We start from the raw sequence: 18,126 nt of genomic DNA, 5'->3' as shown, positions 1-18,126 counted from the left end.
TTCACCTGGCCGGCCCGCCTCGCGATATGCGATGGCTGTGTTGTGTTTTGCAATGCATATTATCTGTGTGCACCTGTGGCTGGATCTGCCGTAATCTAGTTCCTACTTTGCACCTTTCTGAGCGAATATGGTCGGTGTGGTAAAGCATATAACAAGGAAAGTGGAATAGGCAGAACTTAATACTATAGATAAAAACAACAAAAATATTTCACTTGAAATTATAAATGAAGAAGTAAATTTGGATGTACGATTGTCCTCTGCCTGTTTTGTTCAGAAGTGCGATGCGAGGTTTCTTCGGATATACATACAGGGTCGAAGGAACAGACATGGCGGCGACTACGGCTGTTAACAAATACATAAAATGTGTCCACATCCATATTCGAATGCGGGTAACCATCAGCTGTATGATCAAATGACGAGAAGAATATCCATTCATGTATGTCCGAAGAAACTTTGAATCGTATTTCTATACAGCACAGGCATTGCAGTATCGTATTTATCCGCCGAAACTGGGGAAGTGACTTTTAATTAGAATGTCTCAACTGTACAGGAATATACATAATGAATGTACCAGTGCAGGTTTTACACACATGGCTGTTGACATAGGGAAGTTTGAGTCTAACCATCAGTCATACTTGCATAGACTAATGGTAAGGCGATCGCACGTGGTGAGTGGGAAAGCCCGGCCGTATTGGCCGAGCGCTTCTAGGCACTTCAGTCCGGAACCTCGCTGCTGCTGGTTCGAATCCTGCCTCGGGCAAGGATGTGTGTGGGGTCCTTAGGTTAGTTAGGTTCAAGTAGTTCTAAGTCTAGGGAACTGACGTCCGCAGATGTTAAGTCCCATAGGGCTCAGAGCCATTTAAACCATTTTAAGTGGGAAATCCAGGTTCGAGTCTCAGTCAGGCACAAATTTTCAATGTAGTCGATGGTTGTCCATATTTGCAAATCCAATGTATTTCATGTAAATTTGGATTTCCTTCGGATAACTAACTATAGATATTTCTGAAGGAGAAATTTCCCTAAAATGCTGTGTACTTTCTTAAATATGACATAATGCTGGTGTTATAGTGATCCCAAACGCAATCCCTTACAAATGCAAATAATTAAGGACAATATTATTGAGTATTTTAAGGTTTGCTTAAGTAGAATTGTACTACTGTTTGCTGTGTAGACTGCAACTAATTTAAATATGTTTAACATTGTGTTTTTCAGTTATAAAATAAAGTGAGCTTTTTGAATACCTAAATTCCATCAGTTATACATTCGACCTGGTAATGAACTGAAGGAGGATGTCTCATCCTGCATAACTTGATCTTGAAATCTCCCTCTCCAAATTCGCAGATTAAACCAGGGAGTATAATTACGTTAGAGCAACGCGGAATCGATGACTCTTTAGCACTAAGTAGATCTTTGTTAGTAACAGTATTATTATTCCACAAACTGATCTGAAAGACAATCTTATTCCGTTTTGCAATAGAGACTATACAGTGAGGTGACAAAAGTCGTGGGGTACCTCCTAATGTCGGGTAAGACCTCCTTTTGCTCGGTGTAGTGCAGCCGCTTGATGTGACATTGTCTCAACAAGTTGAAAGTCCCCTGCACGAATACTGAGCGATGCTGTCTCTACATCCACCTATAATTGCGGAAATGTTGCAGGTGAAGGATTTTGTGCACGAACTGACCTCTAGATTATGCCTCGTAAATGTTCGATGGGATCGATGCTGGACGACCTGGGTGGCCAAATCATGGGCTCGAATCGTCCAGAATGTTCTTCAGACTAATCACGAGTAACTGTGGCCCGGTGACAGGGAGCATTGTCATCCATAAAAATTCCATCGTTCTTTGGGAACATGAGGCCCATGAATGGCTGCAAATGATCTCCAACTAGCTGAGCATAACCCTTTTCAGCCAATGATGGTTCAGTTGGACCATAGGAGCTAGTCGATTCAATGTAAACCACAGTCCACTCAATTATGGAGTCACCACCGATCTGCACAATGCGTTGTTGACGACTTGGGTCTGTGGCTTCGTGGGGACTGCGCCAAACTCGAACCCTACCATCACCTCTTACCAACTGAAATCTGGGCTCACCTGACCAGTCCACGGGTTTCCAGTCGCCTAGCGTCCAACCGATACGGTGACGACCTCAGAAGTGGCAATATTCTATACGATACATTCGTCATATGTATCACATTTATTTTGTTGTGTCGGCTACTGTGGAAGTCAGCATGGACACAAGAAAGGAACGAGAGAAATTGCCATGGCCGTTAGCAGGGATCTAGGATCATAAATGCAAAACACTTTCTAATTACTAGAAAACTTTATTTCTAAAAAGAAAAGAAACTTAACTTCTCTTGATTTCTGTGCTTCCTCTGCCTCCTATATACAAGTACTTTGCTCTCTATTACTACTCGCAGAACGCAGGCTAACTAACGCCTTCTTATTACTCAGCACTAATGTGACAGAATTTGGTCGACTAGCGATGGGTGGCTGGTTAAATCAGCGTTAACAGGGGATACATCCTCGAGTTGTGCCATTGCCCGCTCTTTCTATTGGCGCGCGGGTGAGCGACTTCTTGATGCCGTTTCGGGACGCTGCACTGGTCTGTGTGCAGTCGATGATTTAGGACTTCACAGATAACTGTGGTTATTTTACGCAGTGTTTCTTGTCTGACAACTCTACAGAAACGCCGCTGCTCTCGGTTGTTAAGTGAAGACTGTCGGCAACAGCGTTGTCCATGGCAAGAGGTGAAGTTTGAAGTTCGGTATTCTCAGCACACTCTTTATACTATGGATCTCGGAATATTGAATTCCCTAACGATTTTCTAAATAGAATATCCAGTTCGTCTAGCTCCAACTACCATTCCGCGTTCAGGGTCTGGTAATTCACGTCGTGTTGCCATAATCACGTCACAAACTTTTCATATGAATCACCTGAGTACAAATGACGTCTCTCCCAGCACATGCGATTTTGTAACCTGTGTATGTAATACTACTGCCAAATCTATATGCGCATATCGCTGCCCCATGTTTTTTTTTATTGACCTTCGATTCCCCCCCCCCCCACCTGGGGAGGGGCGGGCTGACAGCAGTTTAATACGCTGCTTTGCAGCCGAAAGAAAAATTAAACAAGCAATGGTGAGAGAACAAACAATATAAAAAGGCGATAAAACGGTGACTTAGTTAATAACAGTAAAATGGCGGAAACTTGCCTAACTTAAAATACAAAAACACGGCGTTGACGATGCGGATGAAGACATACAGGAAGGAGACATCTACAATTAAAAAACACGGCGACACTCTGGTTTCTGTTCGCACGAGATAAAAACAAAGCTAGCGACAGTATGGTGGCTATTCACAACACTGAGAGGGGATGCACAACACTGAACATTCACTTAAAACAGTACTGTGGAGGCGACACAGCGGCAGATTTGGGGGGGGGGGGGGGAGGAGGACCCGGACCAATGAAGGGGATAAAGGGGGGAGGAGAGGTAAGGAAAAAAGGGGGAGCTGATGGAGGGAGGGGGACATAGTAAAAAGAGGGGGCTGGGCGGATGTGAGAAGGAGTGGGAAAGGCAGTGGAGGGGAGAGCAAAAGGACTCAGGGGAGAGAAGGGAGGCAGAGAGAGGGTAGGCGGGGAAAATAGGATGGAAGGGGGGCAGAGGGATCCTGGGAAAAGGACAGAGGAGGGGAGGGGCAGGTGAGGATCAGAGTTGATAGGAGGGAGAAATGGAGGAAGAGAGGGCAGCATCTGGGACAGGAAGTCGACGGAAGCCATCTTGGGAAAGGAGATAAAGGGTGAAGAGGAGGAGGGTAGGGGGGACACAACTGTGAAGGCGCAGCAGAGGGTGGGGTTTGGAGAGGAGAGTTGCAACTAGGGGATGAGGGAGATCAAGGCGGCAGGAGGTGCAGAGGACGTGGATATATTCGAGGAAAAGGAGCAGATGGGGGAAAGGAATCAGGTCGTAGAGGATCCGCGTGGGGGGGACGGGAGGCATATACGGAAGGCAAGGCGGAGAACGTGGTGCTCGAGGATCTGGAGGGACTTATGGAATTTGGGGGGGGGGTGAATATCCAGGTGGGATTGGCATAACAGAGGATGGGATAGATTAAGGATTTGTAGGTGTGAAGGATGGTAGAGGGGTTCAACCCCCATGTTCGGCCAGAGGGGAGTTTGCTGCCCCATGACTTTTCTCGCCTCATTATAGAATCTTATTTCGTTTTGCAATGGAGAGTATAAAATGAGTTCCGAGTTTCAGGGTATGTGTACAGTATCCATTTTCGTGTTGCCTAGATCGACCCCCAGCCACAATAAAACAGTAACGTCCCAGACTGATTACTTGGCTTTGTCGCCGGTGCAGGCCGGCGTTCATGTTCCGGGAGCCGTCGCTGGCGGCGGTGAGCAACGTGTACACGCGGCCCTTCTCGCGCGGCGTCTGGCTCAGCTACTCGCTGGCGGCGCTGCTGCTCGCCCTGCTGGTGGTCGCCTCGCAGCGGCTGCTGGCCAGGGCGCAGGGCGTGCTCTCTGCCACTGCCGACCCCGCCGTCGCGCCGCCCTGGGCCGACGTACCGCTCGTCGCCTTCAGCATCGTCTGCGAGGAAGGTGCGTGACTCACCTGTGGCGCTTTGCAGCTCGGTGTTCACTGACAATAATAACGCTAATCGAGTAACGATATTGGATTCAAATGAGAATGCTGAAGATTGTTTCTCTTTTCAACGATGTATGAGTCTAGAATCATAGTATTACAGGATGAGAAAAATGATTAGTCACATCAGCCTGCCTCTCCAATCCGCACGGGAAGTCGAAACTTGTTGCTTCGTCTTTCGGTAGCAAGTGCTATACCGACTGAATATGCAAGAACGAATCATGACATTCTGCACAACATTACTGCCGCCAGTGTCTCTCTCCTATCCTGAATAGCTCAGTCAGAGAGCTGTTTTAATATGCCAGGGAGTTGCAGGTCAATGCACACTTCACTGTACAGTGAAAATTCATTCTGGAACCAGCCTCGATTTCCACCTTATTACTGATCGTGCCTTCTCAACAGCTACCCTCAGTTTATGCAGAGAGTTAGAACGTGGAAAGTCCTGCAGATTTCCTGGGCAAGAGATATGCTGTCCATATCCACAAGTCCATTACAATATTGTAAACCAATATCATTCGTTCGAGTTTGGGGAGAATACCAAGTGAGCTGAGGCATCAATTGCAATTTGGATTGAAGAGGGAGGTGTGCCTGGGCAGCCCGTGCAGTTTTGCAAAGCCACTGTGCCAGGGTGGCGTAGTGGTTGGTGTATCTGCGTAGTAAGTAGGAGACCTGGGTTCGAATCCTGACCTTGGTATAAATTTTTATTCGTTGCTTTAGTCTGTATATATACAGAATAGATGTTAGAGACTTGGAAAGATCTCTGGAACCAAATAATTTCATTTGATTAAAGCACCTATACATGGGTTTTAGACAAAATTCCCCTTTTCATTCGATACTATGGTGCTATTTCAATACAGTTGGGGAGTCTCTGCAGAGATGTTCGAGTTTAGGGGGAATACCAAGTGGGTTGAGGCGTAAATGGGAATTTGGGTTCAAGAGGGAGGCGTGCTATGGCAGTTGTGCAGTTGTGCAAAGCCACTGTGCCAGGATGGCGTAATGGTTAGTGCATCTGCCTATTGAGCAGGAGACCCGGGTCTGAATCCTGGCCTTGGTACAAATTTCATTCGTCGCTTCAGTCTGCGTTCATACGTCATAGTTGTTATAGACATGAGAAGGCCTCTGGAACCATGTAGTTTCATCTGATTATTCGTTCTGTACACTGAACGTTTGGTGGTAGGCTTGCACTTGGTCTTAATTTTCATCAGCTGACCTCTCATTCCACATTCAATAGACTAAGAATGTATAGACCAGACATAACCACAATTTAATACAACACACTCAGTCATATTGTGTTGTTATGTGATTGGTGTTTTAGGTCATTAAGCGGCGAGGTTATCAGCGCCCTCTGTCATATTGTATACATTTACGTATATTGTATTTACATTGCTGTAATGGATTCTGTGACTTTTTATCAGAATATTTCCTCAACATCGGGAACTCAAATGAAGCACTTTCACAAGTTGTTGTCACATCTTGCAAATTGTTAAATATTATCCAGCTACTTGATTTATCACATGTACGTTTATTCACCATAATGTTAAAGCATGTTAACGTGCTACACTTCTCAGAGTACGAGGGTGGTTCAATAAACACTTCCACGAGTTTTTGCGGCTGTTAATAACTACAGGAGAACGTAAGTTTAGCTGCGTCACGTCTGATGTTTCTTTAGCACGTCTGCTAAATTTCTAACAATTCCGACACGTGGCAGTGCCGTAGTTCGTGCAAAGCATTTGTTACAAGCAGCCAGCTGAAATTGAAAACGGTCCAAATGGCTCTGAGCACTATGGGACTTAACTTCTGAGGTCATCAGTCCCCTAGAACTTAGAACTACTTAAACCTAACTAACCTAAGGACGTCACACACATCCATGCCCGAGGCAGGATTCGAACCTGCGACCGTAGTGGTCGTGCGGTTCCAGACTGAAGCGCCTAGAACCGCTCTGCCACACCGGCCGGCAGCTGTAATTGAATTCTTGGTTGCGGAGAAAGAAACCGTGTTGAAAATTCATTAATGTTTGCGTGTGGTTTTTGGCAGTGATGCAGTAGATAATAGTACTGTGGGCTCTGGATATAGAGAGTTAAAGCGTTATGAAGTGGGGAAACGGAGCTCCATGATCGGCCACGTTGGGGGCGTCCCGTCACAGCCAACACTTCCAACATGGTGAATCGCGCGGATGCCATTATCCGTGCAGATCGACACAACGCATGTCGACAATTGGCTCAACAGCAATCTGTGAGCGCTGGATTGGCGTGTAAAACCACTGAGACTCTTGGGTATTGAACGCAGTGCTCAAGATAGGTCCGACGAACGCTCATAACAGACATAAGGTTCAAAGAAAACTGTTGGCGCCGTTTGAGGCGAACAGAGAGGCTGTCACGGACCATTACGTTTCATGAAGCTTGGGTGCATCACTTTGCGTTGAAAATCAGAGGTAGTCACTGCGGTAGCACCACCCTCTGCTGGCAAAGTAATAATGAGAGTCTTTTGGGATAGTGATGGCATCATTCTCATGGAAGTGTTGCCTTAGGGATAATCACTAATTCAGAGGCACATGTAAACACTCCGAAGAAATTCAAGAACCATATCTGACCTGTTCGGTCTGATAAGAACCCAAAAGAAATTTCTCTCCAACACGATAATGCACACCCTCACGTAAGTCCCAGAACCTGCGTAGGCATCACCAAATTGGATTAGACATCATTGCCTCATCCACCCTACAGCCACGACTTAGCGCCTTCGGACATCTGTCTACTTCAGCCGTTTAAGAATCCTACATGCGGGACACACATTGAAGAAGAAGAGATTGTACTTCATGAAATGGCTATGGGCATATGAAAACTGTTTTTACTAACAACGATAGCATTAGAAGGTGTGTACGGGTAGTGGCGCGCAAGCCCTGATATTGTGGTGATTTGCAAAATGAAATATGTAACTGTCATCAAATTTTCTATCCCTATCCGACTCGAATAACCACCTCTAAAGTAGTGGCACAGCGATCAGCTGTGGCGTGTAGCACTTTCACCAATCATATACTAGTAAGTTCAGAGTGAATGCAGAGGTTAACTATCTGAAAAATCATTTAATAACACTCCAGTATCTTTCGCACGTGAAATGATGATAATTTAGTGACATAGGGTTACCATACGTAACACACCAGCGACACATCAACGCACATCGTCTTCCCTTATTCAGTTCCTAGAAACTGGGTAGGATGCAAAGAGATTGTACTTAATTTTATCGTTAGCCTCAAATCATGGTTCACAGTGTGTGAACTTAATCATCAGAAAACCTTTCACTGTAGCTGCCACTTTGTCTAAGATCACGACTACAAAATGGTGGCATCGTATTTGAAGCACGCCGGCCGCTGTGGCCGAGCGGTTCCAGGCGCTTCAGTCAGAACCGCGCTGCTGCTACGGTCAATGGTTAGAATCCTGTCTCGGGCATGGATGTGTGTGATGTCCTCAGGTTAGTTAGGTTTAAGTAGCTCTAAGTCTAGGGGACTGATGACCTCAGATGTTAAGTCCTATAGTGCTCAGAGCCACTTGAGGCACATTTAAGTAAAACACGAACAAAAGGAATGATCTCTGTGGTAATTCACTAAGAAACACACGTTGTTGAATATAAATTTACGAATATATTTCTCATACATATGAACACAAATTATAAATGTTCAAATGTGTGTCACTTCGTAAGGGACCAAACTGGTAAGGTCATCGGTCCCTAAACTTACACACTACTGAAATTAACTTATGCTAAGAACAAAACACACACACACACACACACACACACACACACACACACACACACACACACAAGAGGGAGGACTCGAACCTTCGGCGGGAGGGGCTGCGTAATCCATGGCACGGGCGCCTCAAACCGCGCGGCTCACAAATTATAACCACGTGATTAAAATCCTACCTAAATTAATCTTTACTAAACCAAGCGTCTATAGTCGCAAAAGAAATCATGTATGGTCCATACAAAACAGACTTTGCACTTCTTTCATTTATAACACGGAAAAATTGAAGATATAATAATGCGAAATGATAATGCAGTAATTACATTGTCTAGTAACTTTAACATGACCATCTGCCAAAAACCCGAATAATCACTTTTTGCAGAGCGGAGTGCTGCGAGACGTACAAGTCGAGAGTGAGTGAGGTTCTGGAAGCCACTGACGGATGCCGAGGCCATGCCGACCCCAGTGTTGTGGTCACCTGCGTTATGTTTTCCGGTTGAGCATCCATGGAGCGAATAGCCCGATCGAGATGGTACCACTGATTTTCAGTTGGGTTTAAATCCGGTGAGTTCAGTGGCCAGAGGAGTATGGATTACTAATCCTGGTGCTCTATGAATCACATGCGTACATTGCTGTGTGACACGTTGTCCTGCTGGAAGATGCTATCGTGCCGAGGAAAGACAATCTGCATGTAGGGGTTTGCGTATATCCGCAAGGATATATGCATACTTGTGTTGATCCATTGTGTTTTCCAGAACGATGAGATCTTCCAGTGAATACCACGAAAACATTCCCCAGGCCATACTGCTCTTTTCTCCGGCTTGGACCCTTCCGACGACTGTTGCAGGGCCTTATACGCCAAAGGCCATCTGTCCGATGGGGCATAAAACGTGATTCATCTGAGAAGGCCACCTGTCGCCACTCAGTGGACGTCCAGTTGCGGTACTGACGTGCAGACTCCAGTCTTCGTTGCCGATGAACAGCAGTCAGCAAGGGTGCATGAACCAGGTGCAGGGCCTGCTGCGGAGGCCCCTATGCACCAACATTCGCTGAATGGTCGTTGAGGAGTCACTGTTGGTAGCTCCTACGTTTATCTAGGCTGTCAGTTGCTGAACAGTTGCACGTCAGTTACACCGCACACATGTCTACAGCCTTCGTTCACACCTGTCATGGCCCATGTTCCACCACAGTTGCCTCTGCACCGGTTTTGGATAGCCTCATTCTGAGTTGCACAGTATGCTTTAACCACGGCGGCACGGGAACAGTATACAAACTTAGCCGTATCGGCCCGAAAGCCAATGATAATGCCCTTTTGAACGTCAGATAAATCGCTCCATTTCCGGATTACGACAACTGTTTTCCGTGTGCCACCGACATGCTTTATATACCGTCCACTACAAGTCTGCCACTTATCGTGTAAACCGAGCGAGGTGGCGCAGTGGTTAGACACTGGACTCGCATTCGGGAGGACGACGGTTCAATCCCGCGTCCGGCCATCCTGATTTAGGTTTTCCGTGATTTCCCTAAATCGCTCCAGGCAAATGCCGGGATGGTTCCTTTCAAAGGGCACGGCCGACTTCCTTCCCCGTCCTTCCCTAATCCGATGAGACCGATGACCTCGCTGTCTGGTCTCCTTCCCCAAACCAACAAACCAACTTATCGTGTGTGAGTCGTTACTGCACGTTGAAGTCGACCACAAGTGGTGGTTACGTTACTGTGACGGGACCATGTAGTTCCAAATATTTAATAATTCATAGCCTTTTCAAGACTAATCTGTTGCACGTGAATACGCGGAGTATATCGGCGCGCAGATACAAAAGCTGGTTTAAGTCAACATCTCAGCGATAGTTATAAAATAAATCTCACAGATCTCGAAGAATGTGAAATAGGTGATGAGGATATGAACGATCCAATGAATAGGCAGGCACCTTTCCACACGCTCTTACACAACTCTGGCCATAGGATGTGACGGAGACTAAGTAGACAAACATTAAATGTAAAAGAAATGTAGGTATTTCCACCAAATTCTAACTCTTAAGAGTGGTTATGTCATGAGAAAATAAATTGTGGAAAGGTTATTTATTGGACGATCTTCATGCTAAGGGCTACAAAATGCGTTCATGTCGTGTGAGGTGAACAAACAGGAGAAAGACCATGGAGCGAAGATTCCAATGGATGGGGTATGCTAGATTAGCCTTAATGTCGCTTTGGTAATTGCGTAAGTGACCAATGTTAGTGAAAAAAGGAACGGCTCAGGCGTAAAGTAGCTGTTCATACGACGCAAGCAAGAGGTACATGGATTTGAGCGGAAAATCTGAAGGTTATCTGCGTCCTCATTTGCAGCCCTTGCGTATGTCAAAGCACAGCTATCTTTTTTCCCAGGATACTCCGCACTCAAGCCAATGTCCAGTAGCGGTATTTGTCCCTAGTGAGCGGTAATATGTTAAAAATGTTAAGTGTTGTTTTCAATTGCTTGTACTCCAAAAATAGAAGAAACTACTAAATGGACACTGTCTTTTGTCTTTTACCGTTTACCCATAAAGTAATTTTACAAACAGATCTGTAGATATTCGGGTCGGTGCAGGTTCGCAAACCCAATATCGGAATCCATCCAGACCTTTACCTATCGACTGTACTCCAAAGTTCTTGAAAGACTAAAGGTCTTCGATCTTGCTGATTTATCAGAAGGGTACACGAGGGCAGGCACCTTTCGCTGTGCTACTTTCAGCAGAGAGTCGCTGGTGTGAGACTATCGCACTGTATGTCATCGCTTAATCCCACATAATAACACCATCAACACTCAAACGCATTGTGTTATACGGTAGCAGAGATCCTTGAAGTGCTTTTGGATGCATTTGTACCATGCTGTAGACTAGAACCAACGAGTGCTATTGTCGTTATTTTAGTCTAATGACCTTACATTGTATTTTGATTGAAATAATGGTGGTAAATAAATGAAAACTCTTTGCGACCACTGCAGGCAGATAAAAGCAATTTATATGTGTGGTAGCTGTTCCTTCCGACATGTCACAAAGAACAGATACCATTCATGTTCCTGCAGCCGTATGTACATGACGAAAGAGGAATTCTGACATCAGCTGCAAAGGGGCAGTGAAATAAATCCACTGGCGATAAGTTAATATTTGTACTGGACTGGGACTCTAACCCGGATTTATCGTTTATCGTGAGCGTCCGCCTTAAGCACTTCTGCTATCCGAGCACGTTTCCCATCCAAACCAAATTCCCGTATGTCGTACACTACACAAATAGCGCCCCCTGCCCATTACCCTCTCTGCTCACAGCCTCACATGCTACCCAGGAGAGGTTGGACGAAGAGTGCATCTGCACTGAAATTATTATTTAGCGTCAAGAGGCATACGCGGAATGTATATATGTTAGGTGTCTGTTCTTTCAGAGATGTCTGAAAGAACAGACACCATTCACAAACACGCAGCCACATATACAAGACGAATGAGATATTCTGTAAGCAGACTCGGATAGCCCAAGAGTTTAAGTATAACTGAAAAAGCCGGATTAGAGTGCTGACCCAGCATAAAACTTTTACTTGACGCCCTTGGATTTATTTCAATGCCTGATTGTAGATGTCGGAATTTTTCTTTTGCCACATAGAGGACATAACAGCGCCAGGATATTTTGAGGCAAGAAGATATCATGTTTGTTGACTGGGTCCTACACATGGCGAGAGTACTGACTGGATGTGCAGAGCTGCAGCTATCCAATTCTGACATCCTAGATTCGCCTGGAAGCTAGTGAATATCAAGTAACATCACCACATCCTCAATGCACATCCGTGAGAAACAGGGCATGCCGCTTCTGTGATACATTAGGATAACAAAAAATTTAGGAAGATAAGGATACACCATTCTGTCGATGGAAACGTCATCAGAAATGGGACGGCAAAGAGGGTGGAGATACTATGTGATGCTGGACAGTGGACAAGATTATTTTATAAGTCTGACGGAGCTGCATAAAGCATGAACTTAAAAATAGTGCGGAAGTGAAGATATTGATTTATAAGGCTCTTCATGAGAATTTGCGGAACGGATTTCCTGACCAGTGCTTCTCATTCGGAAGCGTCTAGCTGACACCCATTACAGAAGTCTCGAACTCTTCCCCTGGTATTTTAAGGTCTGTAACAGATGCGATATCCTCTTCTTTCCATCAATGTTCAGCGCTCCTTTCCATGGCACTATCTAGATCTGAGTGTCTGGCTTCACATGTCATACGGTAAGACAGACGACAGTTAACATTTTTACTGTTGTGTCTAAGAATCCTGCATACTCGGTTCGCTAGACAAACAATCAAACAACTCGTGTTAATGTATTTTATTACAGTAAGACAATTACAATACTTAACTTTGATAGATGTGTCGCAAGCAAAGGGTGACTTACAAAATAATCAGTCTTCTGAAGAACAGACAGCCATAAGTCTGCGCTACATAGAGATTCCTAACGAAGTCTACTATCGAAGCGGGCCGCCACCAGTAGGACGCGGCGCTTATGTCCTCTTCACCTGAGGGTCGCTGCTGTCGCGTTGTCGTCCAGGAGAGAGGTCGGTCAGCGTGCGATTGGCTGACGTCTTCTCACAGCCTTCTCTTTCTCATTCCCGATTGGTTTGCCGGCGCTGACCGTCGTTGTATATGGAGCACGACAAGGGGAGGGTAGTGTGGAAGGCAGGAGCGTGGACACTTTGATGGACCGGAAGCTGTGGCTGCAGGGGACGTCAGAGTCCTGGTCATACTCTGCCATCCGGCCTTTGCCCTGTTGGAAACGTCCACTGGGAAACGCCCAGGAGGGTACGCATCCGCCTCCTGAGGCCCACAGCAAGATGTAGAAGATGTCGGCGTCTGCGGAGTGGGCAGGTCCAGCTCCATCGTAGGATGAGAGGGGGCGGAGGAGGTGAAGGCTCCATCGGGTCGTTCTGCAGTGTCGTGATGACACCCTCTGGTGGCTGCTATGATCGCGCAGTCAAATGGTTCAAATGGCTCTGAGCACTATGGGACTCAACTGCTGAGGTCATAAGTCCCCTAGAACTTAGAACTACTTAAACCTAACTAACCTAAGGACAACACACACATCCATGCCCGAGGCAGGATTCGAACCTGCGACCGTAGCGGTCGCGCTTCCAGACTCTAGAGCCAGAACCGCTCGGCCACCAGCGGCCGGCATCGCGCTGTCCTCGGGGTATGTGAATCTGGGGGAAGAGAAACAGAAGGATCACCGTTCACATGACATTGGTGAATTTGACTGTGATGTCGGCGCTGCAATCTGTCTCGGCCTGAAATGAGATACATGCATTTGCCAAGTCGACGAAGGATCTTGCCTCACGCTCACAATCTGCTGCCACTGAAAACCCTGAAAAACACAATATCATGGGCGCAAAGCGATACCTCCGGCTTCCTTCGGCACCAGATGTTGAGGAGGGTGGAGCAAAATGTTCAAATCTAAATCAACTTCCGTGGCCTGTGCAATTTTCCTATAATTCAGAGGAAATGATTGAAGCAATTCAGAATCATGAGCATCGTTGTGGCAATAAGATGCAGCAGAAGCGTCAAAGTCTGTATCAGGGCCAAATGGAAGATGTGAAAGTGTGTCCACATTGCCATGTTGAGCAGTCCGACGATACAGAGTCTTATACTGATATTGAGACAACAACAAAGCGCATCTTTGCAATTTTTTGGCATTTTGTACAGGAACCGTCTTCATAGGATGAAACAAGGACTGCAGTGGCTTGTGATCCGTTATTAAGTAGAATTTTCTGCTTTACAAATAGTGGTGGAATTTGGTATCACCATACACAATAACCAATGCCTCTTTCTCTATTTGTGAATAGTTGTACTGAGCTGTGGACAACACTTTCGATGCGAAAGCAATAGGCCTGTCTTTATCAACAAAGCTGTGCGAAAGCATTGCATCGATTCCGTAAGAGGAAGCTTCAACTTGCAGCACAACTGGTTTGTCAGGATCAAAGTGAACCAAGCATCGATCACTGAGAAATGAATCTTCAAGCTTTTCAAAAGCTTCTTGGCACTCATCTGTCCAAACAAAGGGGACATCCTCGCAACGCAAGCAATGCAATGGAGGTCCGATTTGTGCAGCATTCGGTATGAATCGAATATAATAGTTCATTTTCCCTAAGACTGACTGCAATTCTGTGACATTGCAAGGAACTGGTAGACCAAGTATGGTTAACAAATGTGACTGAAGAGGATGTACATCTTGACTGTGTATTACATGACCAAGACACTGCAACTCAGGTTTAAAAAAATCGCACTTTGCCCAGTCTACACTTTAGTCCTGAATCAGATAACACACGAAACAAAGCACACGAATTTCCAATGTGTTCTTCACATGTACGACCTGCTACGACAATATCGCCCAAATAGTTTAAACAGTTTGGTACTTAAGCAGTCAGCTGTTCCAAATACCGTTGGAAAATGGCGGGTGCGGAAGCACTGCCAAAAGGCAAACGCAAATATTTAAACAAGCCTAAATGAGTGTTTACAACACACACAGTTTGAGATTCTTCATCTAGTGGTATTTGAAGATATGCGTCACGCAAATCAGTTGTTGAAAAGTAGCGACCAGCGCCTAATCTTCGGGCGTGGCAAGGGATGAATATGAACCACAGTTTGTGGGTTGGCTCTAGACTTTAAGTCAACACAGAGGCGAGTGCGACCTGAAGTTTGGTGAGAAAAACCAGTGAACTTACCCACTGACTAGCTTGTATGGGCTCCGCTATCTTGCAATTCTTTAATTTCAGCAGCCACTTTGTACCGTAATTCAATGGGAAAAGTTCTGACGCTGCAAAATTTCGGCTGAGCATTGTCTTTCATAGCAATAAGTGCAATAAAATTGTTAGCCTTGCCTAAACCTTCGGAAAAGAGTTCAGGGAATTCTTTCTGCTACACTGTCTTTATCACTAAATGCTGTCACTGACAACACATTGTCATGAATTTGAAAGCCAAACAAATCAAACGAACCAAGGCCAAACATGTTCCCACAATTGCGTGATTATAGCACAGTGAAAGTCACAGTTCGTGTATGCGAACGATACTTAGAAGGCAAAGTACATTTTCTGAGAACGGGAATGTCTTGTCCATTATAAGCTATCAGGTGCGTGCTACTTTTAGACAGGCATGGGGAACGTAACAGTTCATACGCGTTACGCTTCAGCAATGTAACACAGGCTCCCGTGTCCAACTGAAATTTCACATATTTTCCACTAAGTTGCAAATGAACAAAAAGTTTGTTGGACGAGAGTATCACTGAAGAAATTGTTTGCTTGCTAGTTTTGCTAATACCTGCAGCAGACGTTGAATACACTGCACTGGTTATATGGGCCTTGTGATTAGATTATTGCCGGCTGCTGTGGCCGAGCGGTTCTAGGCGCTTCAGTCCGGAACCGCACTGCTGCTACTGTCGCAGGTTCGAATCCTGCTTTGGGCATGGATGTGTGTGATGTCCTTAGGATAGTTAGGTTTAAGTAGTTCTTAGTCTAGGGGACTGATGACTTCAGATGTTAAGTCCCATAGTGCTTACAGCCATTTGAACTGTTTGAACTAGATTTTTGTGAATGGGAATAATTCTTATGTTTGTTCCGTTGCAAATATACGGACTGTATTTGACCCTTCTTGCAAGAAGCGTAACACTGTGCTTGTCTGGACGGGCAATCTTGGCGTTTGTGCTGTGAATAGCACCAACGGCGTGACTTAATTCGATTCACTGACGTAGCCGCTTGTTTAGAGAACTGTTTACGTGTCGTTGCACGTGCGTATGTTTCTGCCTACTGGGTCAGTCATGAACAAGGAACAACTCAACCCAAGAAATTTGTGGCTGCTCAAATTTATCAGCCTCTACGGCACCTGAATCATGCTGATCTAGAAATTGCACTATATGATGAAACGATGGATATGGCTGCTTCAAAATATGTTCTCTAAGTTTGACATCAGTTACATTGTACGCGACTGCATCATGCAACATAACATCTGCATATAAAGTAACACAAGCACAGCTGAATTTGCATTTCCTAGTCATACCCAGCAAATGTATTACCCACTCGCGATAAGTTTGTACTGACCTTTTCTTGCAATGACAGAATTGATACCTAGCCGCCACCACATTCACTTGTTGGTCATATTAGTTAGAGAACCTACAACCTGATCATAGGGAAGTTCACTCGGAGTGGAATTAGGGAACAATTTCTGAATGAGGCGAAAGACTACACTTTCTGCTGTTGACAAAAAGTAATGTAGTTTCATAGCATCTGATATTTTGTGAGCAATGATGTGGGCTTCACACTTTCGCAACCATTCGAGCCATTCGTCTGCTCTTTCATTAAACTGGCGAAAAGGCAGTATGCCTCTCAGAGATACAGCTGTTGCATGTTGCGTTGCGCTCTTTGCTTGGTTTGTTAGTAACTGCTGTACCGTGTTTAGAAGGGTTGAAATCCGCTGCATCTGAAACTGAAACATCTGTGTTAGGTGCGTTGCATCTATCGCTTGCAGCTGAGACGCCTCAGCAGGGGGTGGGAGAGGTGGGCTACTCACTTTGGAACAGGCAAATGCAGTAAATAGACAATGCAAGCAAGAAAAATAAGCACAGAAGCAAAGAAAATTTCTGCTACACCCTTCTGAAAACACTGAATAGAAAAAAGCGTTATAAGAGATACTGTTAAAACATGTAAACACACCCCTGCAAAGAAAAGACAACGTAAAATTAAGGCGCAATGATGCCCACGGCAAAACAAAACATCTGTGACAGCGGGTGGCTATGTTAAAAGAATGTCGCTGTAGTATTCGTTCACCTCGTCGACAATGTTTTTCGTCCATTCTCGTCGTCAATGTTATTATCCCATCCTCGTCACAAATCCTGTTGTGTCTAGGAATCCTGCATACTTGGTCCACGCCGGCCGGGTGGCCGAGCAGTTCTAGGCGCTACAGTCTGGAACCGCGCGACCGCCACGGTCGCAGGTTCGAATCCTGCCTCGGGCATGGATGTGTGTGATGTCCTTAGGTTAGTTAGGTTTAAGTAGTTCTAAGTTCTAGGGGACTGATGACCTCAGAAGTTAAGTCCCATAGTGCTCAGAGCCATTTGAACCATACTTTGTCCACTAGACAAACAATCAAACAACTCGTATTAATGAGTTTTATTACAATAAGACAATTACAATACTTGAATTTATTAGATGTGGCGCAAGCAAAGGGCGACATACAAAATAATCACTTTTCTTCAGAACAGACAACCACAAGTCTTTGCTACATAGAGATTCCTAACGAAGTCGCTAACGTTGAAGCTGCTATCGAAGTGATCCACCTCCAGCCGGGCGCGGCTCTTATGTCCTCTTCACCTGGGGGCCGCTGCTGTCGCGTTGTCCTGGAGAGAGGTTGGTCAGTGTACGATTGGCTGACTTCTTCTCACAGCCTTCTCTTCTTTGTCGTTCCGGTCTGGCGTGCCGGCGCTGACTTTACTGCGTATCATTTACTGCTTGAGATGACTTGCAATACCAGTTGCAAAAGTGTGGTTATCACATTTTCCTAAGTGTTTCCTTCTTCAACACCCCACTCGATCAACATTGTTTGCGCATTAAAGCCAGAGCCAATTCCTAGTCCCGAACAGAATAAGTTGTACAACCATTACTTTGTAGAAACTTTCGAATTACTTGCCTGAATCCTCTGACTGCTTAGTCATATGTAACTCATCACTCATCATAAAGTCAATAT

General features: G+C 45.3%; 1 protein-coding gene across 1 annotated transcript in view; it reads left to right on the top strand.

Annotated features, from left to right (window-relative positions):
• The window catches only part of LOC124594364 (glutamate receptor U1-like), an 80,442-nt gene that overhangs the window by 47,595 nt on the left and 14,721 nt on the right, over window positions 1-18,126 (top strand). Inside the window, exon 7 of the mRNA XM_047132731.1 lies at window positions 4,361-4,602. Coding sequence (XP_046988687.1) covers window positions 4,361-4,602 — 242 coding nt within the window. The remainder of the gene's footprint in view (window positions 1-4,360; window positions 4,603-18,126) is intronic.

Source organism: Schistocerca americana, chromosome 2 (genome assembly GCF_021461395.2).
Source record: "Schistocerca americana isolate TAMUIC-IGC-003095 chromosome 2, iqSchAmer2.1, whole genome shotgun sequence".
NCBI classification, from domain to species: Eukaryota; Metazoa; Arthropoda; class Insecta; order Orthoptera; family Acrididae; genus Schistocerca; species Schistocerca americana.
Note: the sequence above shows the minus strand (reverse complement) of the source record. Positions and strands in the feature narration are given on the sequence as shown.